At 53.5% G+C, this 5,926-nt stretch overlaps 1 protein-coding gene across 1 annotated transcript in view; it reads right to left on the bottom strand.

Annotated features, from left to right (window-relative positions):
- Positions 1 to 148: 148 nt before the first annotated feature.
- Positions 149 to 5,926, bottom strand: part of UBAP2L (ubiquitin associated protein 2-like) — a gene marked incomplete at its 3' end in the record, with an annotated part of 21,269 nt that continues 15,491 nt past the window's right edge. The window contains exons 13-20 of the mRNA XM_009084282.1: positions 5,069 to 5,346; positions 4,645 to 4,817; positions 3,839 to 4,028; positions 3,221 to 3,275; positions 2,663 to 2,837; positions 1,389 to 1,461; positions 328 to 523; positions 149 to 237 (exon numbers count right to left, since the gene is read on the bottom strand). Coding sequence (XP_009082530.1) covers positions 149 to 237; positions 328 to 523; positions 1,389 to 1,461; positions 2,663 to 2,837; positions 3,221 to 3,275; positions 3,839 to 4,028; positions 4,645 to 4,817; positions 5,069 to 5,346 — 1,229 coding nt within the window. The remainder of the gene's footprint in view (positions 238 to 327; positions 524 to 1,388; positions 1,462 to 2,662; positions 2,838 to 3,220; positions 3,276 to 3,838; positions 4,029 to 4,644; positions 4,818 to 5,068; positions 5,347 to 5,926) is intronic.

The following is a 5,926-nucleotide window of genomic DNA, read 5'->3' on the forward strand; positions in this document are numbered from 1 at the left end:
CATCACTGCAAAGAGCTGGAGCTGGGAAGGACCTGGTAGCACCACATCACTGTGAAGAGCTGGAGCTGGGAGGGCCCTGCTGGTACTTCAAAGAGCTGGAGCTGGGAGAACCCTGGTGGCACTGAAAAGAGCTGCTCATCCCACTCACCGGATAGGCATGTAGCAAGCCTGGAGCCATGATGTACGGATTAGGCAACAACGGTGGGACTCCAGGAGGAAGATTGGGAGGGGCTTTTCCTGGGAAAGGCAAAGTCCCACAGTGAAGCAAACAGCAGAAGCTCCCTCAGCCCCTACACCCTCCTCTGCAGCTGTACCCAAGGCGAGTACCTGATGTTGTTGCAACAGAGCTGCGGGTGGAGGCTGTCACGGTGGAGTTGCTGCCCAGGCTGAGGCCGAGGCTGCTGCCGCTGCTGAGGCTGGAGGCGACGCTGACCGCGGGCGCCGCGGCCGACACCGTGCTGGAGGAGGTGGAGAAAGTGCTAGCAGAAGAATGCAGGCTGGCTTCACTCTCCACACTCGTGTGCTGGGGGAGGAAAGCAGGGAGGAGAGTCAGGGGAATGACAGGAGGAAGGAGGGCACAGGTACCACAGGTCTGTGCTGGGATAGTGAAGTGCTGCAGGTGGCAAAGAAAACTGCTCTGCACCTGGCTCCAGTACAAAGTCCTGCCAGGCTTCCAGGCCTCTCCCATGGCTGTGTTCCAGCACTGTCTGCTAAGGGGAGCAGAGCTCCACACCGTGTTTGCAGCAGGGAGATTTGTTTGGCTGCAGAATAAATACTCAGAGACTCTGCACGGCCAAAGTTCCAGCAGCAGAATCATCATAGAATCAACCAGGTTGGAAGAGACCTCAAAGATCATCAAGTCCAACCCTACAGTGGTTACTAGACCATGGCACTAAGTGCCACATCCAGTCTCATCTTGAAAACCTCCAGGGATGGTGAATCCACCACCTCCCTGGGCAGCACATTCCAATGCCTCTCTGTAAAAAAATCTCTTCCTAATATCCAACCTAAACCTCCCCTGTTTGAGCTCTCACAGAGCTTGAGTCTGTGCCCTCTTGTCCTACTGCCAGTTGTCTGCGAGAAGAGATGTTTGGTGACACTGCTCAGCTACCACTTTTCTCTGACACGTGGTGGTGACTCTGCAGCACTTTCCAGGGCTGCTCCAGGCCCAGAAGAAGCTGCTGCTCTGTCAGAAACAGCCTCGAGAAACACATGGTGTTCTGACATAACCCTCTGTCCTCTCTCCACACTGCATCCAAACTGCAGCAGGACAGGCAGCAACCTGGCAGCTCCCACCACGACCACAGGCCTGAGGTGGGACAGCCCCACAGACCCTCCCCAAGCCCAGGAGGAATGGATACAGAGCATGAGAGCACAGTCAGACTCACCAGAAGAGTTGAAGTTGACGTTCGCCCAGAAGATGTGGATGAGGACAGACTGTTCTGCTGGGTGGGTAACGCACTGGGAGGGGAGGAGGAACATAAGGGTGTCACACCAAGGTGAGAGTCACCATTGGGAACACCATCCCATTCCCCATCTACTCAGGTGGGATGAGCCATCTCAGTTTTCCTCACTGCATGAGGTGGATTCTGCATGGTCTGACCAACAGATCTACTTCAGCTAGGAAGGGAAAACAGCACTGCTCAAACATGGGTGAAGAGGAGGGTTAGACACCACCTGTGAGTTAGCCTGGACCATATCTGAACGTGAGCAGCTATTCCAGACTGAGGAGCTGCCTGAAACTAAACTGCCAGAGCTTAAAAACTACATCCAGAACCCCTGGGAGCATCAGAAAGCAAGAAGGGCTCTCTCCAAGGCACATGAATGTTAGAGACAAAGAGCCACAGAAAAACCTCAACAAATTCAACTGGTTAGACTTCAGTTTCTCTAGCATTTGATTCCTATCACCATCAGCTTCTGTTTCACTAGTTTCTTCACAGCCAAGTGCACAAATCTCCTGCCAGTGAGAAAAAACACCCTCAGGTCCTGCAAATACCCTATGATCTACAAACCCAAAGGGCTGTTGGAGCCTTGGGCTGGGGCTGGAGTTGATGGTAACAGCACAGACCTGCAAAAACCTCTGCACAGGTAGGTGCAAGCACTGGTAGAGGACTCAAAGAGAAACTTCAGACCCACAGTTAAAACTTCCAATGATCCTTGGATGATCTGACCAGCAGATCTGCTTCAGCTATGCAAGGGAAAACAGCATTGCTCAAACATGGGTGGAGAGGAGGGGCAGTGACCACTTGTGGTTTAGCCTGGAGCATCTCTCAACATGAAGAACAGCTTCTATCCCAGAGGAGCTGCCAGAAACTGAACTGCCAGAGCTTAAAACCTCCATCCAGAACTCCTGGGAGCACCTGAAGGCAAGAAGGGCTCTCCAAGGCTCCTAGCACAGACCTGAGTGAGCAGGAAGCTGCTGGTGTCTCCAGACACAGCTGGAGCACTTCCCTCAGATAGTGCCTGGAAAGCAAATGCTTCTCCTTGCCCACTCTGTAGGCTGAGCCAAGATGAGATTGGCAAAACTAAAAACTCCAACTCTGCTCCTATCTGCAAGAACAGAACTTCCCTCGATTCAGAGAGGGGCTGGAGCCCATTTCTGCTGTCTCCTGCAGATTCCTGCTCCTAGCTGTTCAGGAATCCTCCCCCAAGCCTTGCTCACCTGCTGAGCTGAGCTGTGGTGGTGCTGGGCAGCTCCTCACTGTGGCTCAGGCTGCTCAGAGCTGTCGAGTGCTGGCTGGCTGTGGTCAGCAGGGAGGAGGCAGACACCCCATCGTTGAGAGGTGTGATACTGGGAGCAGAGGGGGAGTCAGATTTCACTGCGGGGCCTGTAGCACCTGCCAAAAAAGCTCTGGGTTAGGGGCAGCAACATCCAGAGGTCAGTTTGGGGGAACAGATGGAGATCTGGGGCTTCCCTCACTGCTGCTAACCAGTCCCACATTTGTGGTTGTGTTCTAGGTATCACTCTACCCTATCTATCACACTGCCATCAGCTCTGCCAAGAGCTCCAAGAAGTTCCTTCCACCAACAAAGCTGTGTCAATCACTGTTGTCAGTGATCCATCAAGGACCTCACGGATCCAGCAACAGAAAGATTTTCAACAATTGAGGTAAGCAAATAATCTGAGTGGCAGCAATTAGTCCAGTGGGGAAAGGACTTGCTATTAAAGCTTCTCATCCCTCAAAGGAGCAGTAGGAGAGAGCAGGAGACAGACTCTTACCTTCAACGGCCTGTGTGGTTTGTAATGGCGTGGGTTGAACAGAACTGAAACCATTCTGAGGAAGGAGAGAGAAAAAAAAAAAAAGAGTACTGAGCATTATAGCTGTGCATTTCCAGAGCCAAAGCCAGTGTCAGCTCCCACCCATACTCCCTCCTCAGTTAGAGAAAGGTCCTGCTACCAACACATGTCACCAGACTGTGTTGGGGTCAGTCTCAAGGTCAACTAGCCCCATGCCAGCATGACCCCAGGTGTGTATTTGAGAAACCAGTGCAAGAAGTTTCTCTGCTGGTAGTTAGAGTGGCTCAGCATCCTCAGTCCAAGTCCACCAGCCAAACCTGATGTCACTGACCTTGTGTGCAGCAATGCAAGAACCAAATCCTTCAGAGAAAACTAAATCCCTCACCCTCTGGAAGGGTAATTGTGCCTGACAATTGTGCTTGCAATCAACTTGCCCACTGTGAGCCCCACTGGCCCAGCCCCAAGTGTGGAACACAGCTGAGGGTGCTGTGCTGGGGACAGCCAGAAAGCTCATGAGCCACGCGGTGAGGTTGAAGGATCACAGCGTGACCCGACAAACCCGAGGCACTGCTCCACAGCATGAGTGAGCACAGCTCTTACCTTAGCCTGGGTCAGATCTTTCTGGGGCGAGGAGGAGATGGAGTTGGGGTATCTCCTGGTCTGGGTGGATCTCTGCTCGTACAGTGGTCCCTGAGCGCTGTTCTGGGAGGTAAACGTTGCTGTCTGTATTGTGCCGCTCTGGTAACCAGACTCCTGGCTCTGATTGGACGAAATGGTGGATGAAGATTCACTGCAGAGAGGGGGAAAAAGGGAAAAGGAGTTGAGGTCTTCCTCCAGAACAGCCCTGCTAACCCAGACTGGGCTCTTCGGGTGCTCAGCTAAAAAGCCTCAGGCATCAGCATGGAGACAGCACATGAAGCAGCCAAGCCAAGAAACGTGCCCAGAGACCAGGGCCACAGCCCTGCAGTGCCCCAGGTGCCATTTCATGAGCTGCCACCACTCAGGGGATTGGCAGACACTAAGGGTCAGCCCCACAGAACACAGAAACACTGTGCTTTGGCAGGGCACCATCACCACTGACCCCACTGCATCCCGTTTGCCAGGCACAAAGCGCTCGGAATCTGTCCACCACGGACACGGAGAAGCTGTGCTGGAGATTCCCCTTGTGATTCCAGCAGCACAGCTTAAGGGTAGCAGGAAATCTCTGTTTTCTGTGCAAGTACCAGAGGCCAAGCAGCCAGAGAGCTGCCTGAAGGGTCTGCTGGCAACTGCTGCTTTGCTGTGGCATACGTTGTCCCCCCTTTGTGACCACGGCACAGTCAGAAAGGGTCTACTAGTATGCAGCACCACTCAAGCCCATGGGACTAGTGACCTTCCCAGGCTTCCTGCTGGTTCCCAGTGCTCACCTGGCCGTGCTGGTGTACAGGCTGCTCTGGGCCTGGCTGACGGCAGCACTGGTCGTGGGCGTCGAGTCGTACTCGGCCAGAACAGGCTCTGAACCAAACTGCAACGCCCCAAACTGCAGGTTTAGCCCTGAGATATCTGCTGAGCCAGGCATTTCCACTGCAAGAGCAGGAATCTGCAGGGGAGGAATGGCAGAAGGGGTCAGTCACTCCCTGGGATCAGCACAATGACTGCAGCACCCACATTTCCACAGCCTTGCAGCTCTGATTTGCACTGTTCAACCCAGGCAGGCACTTTGTTCCATCACCCCCACAAACACCCAGTGCTAACAGCAGGAAGGCCCAGCCCAGCCCTTCCCTCAGCAGCCCAAAAGGAATTTTCTGCAGCTCTAAACACAGCCTAACACTTCCATCAATCAATCCACACCTTGGATGTTAACGATGCTTTTTTCTTCTGCTGCTTCAGCTTCTGCTGTGCTGGCTGGGGACTGGAGGACTGGTTGTCCGAGGACCCTGGGGACATCTGGGGCACAGGATTGGCTTTGCTGGGCAGAGGTGAGGAGGGGGGAGCTGGGGTGGTGGTGGAGGCTGTCACCACAGGCTGCTTCTCCTGCATGAACACCTCTATCATGGTGGAAGTCGACGTGAAGGCCTGACGCTTGGTGAAGGGACTATGCACGGAGGAGTCTGTCGGGTTCTTGAGATCTACAGGAGGAGACACAGGGGAGTTCACTGGGTTTGGCTCCTTAGAACTAAATCAAGTTATTAAGAAAAAATACATTTGTTTCCCACTATGACTTGCCCTGGAGCCTGTTAAAAATCAGAGAGCAGAGAACCCACCCCAGCAATTCCACTCCCACCACCATCAACCTGAGCCTTTTAAGTCCTTCTCTCCTCAGCTCCTTCAGCATCTCTACAGGACCAAGCCTGGCAGAAGTCCTACATCCTCCATTCCCTGAGACAAACTGGGCTCCAGAGTCCCTCGTGTGGAGGCACTGCCTGCTAGTCCTGCACTGGTCTGATGCTGCTCCCTTCCCCTCTCTGCTCACATTCCTGCATTCCAAGCCTGATAGGTATCTCCAAGCAACATCCCTGCTTGGGGCTGCTCACCCTCAGATCTTAGCATCACCTTCCTCCTTCTCCTAAGCCTTACCACAGCTATCAAAAGCCAACTCCTGTGTGAATCTCCTCTGCAGCTCCTTGGCTGAGAGGATCAGCAGCTGCCAACACTACCACTAGGACATAGCTTGATTTTCCTTCAGCTCAGATCTGAACCAGAGACATT

The sequence above is a fragment of the Acanthisitta chloris genome, unplaced genomic scaffold (assembly GCF_000695815.1).
Source record: "Acanthisitta chloris isolate BGI_N310 unplaced genomic scaffold, ASM69581v1 scaffold4311, whole genome shotgun sequence".
Classification (NCBI taxonomy): domain Eukaryota; kingdom Metazoa; phylum Chordata; class Aves; order Passeriformes; family Acanthisittidae; genus Acanthisitta; species Acanthisitta chloris.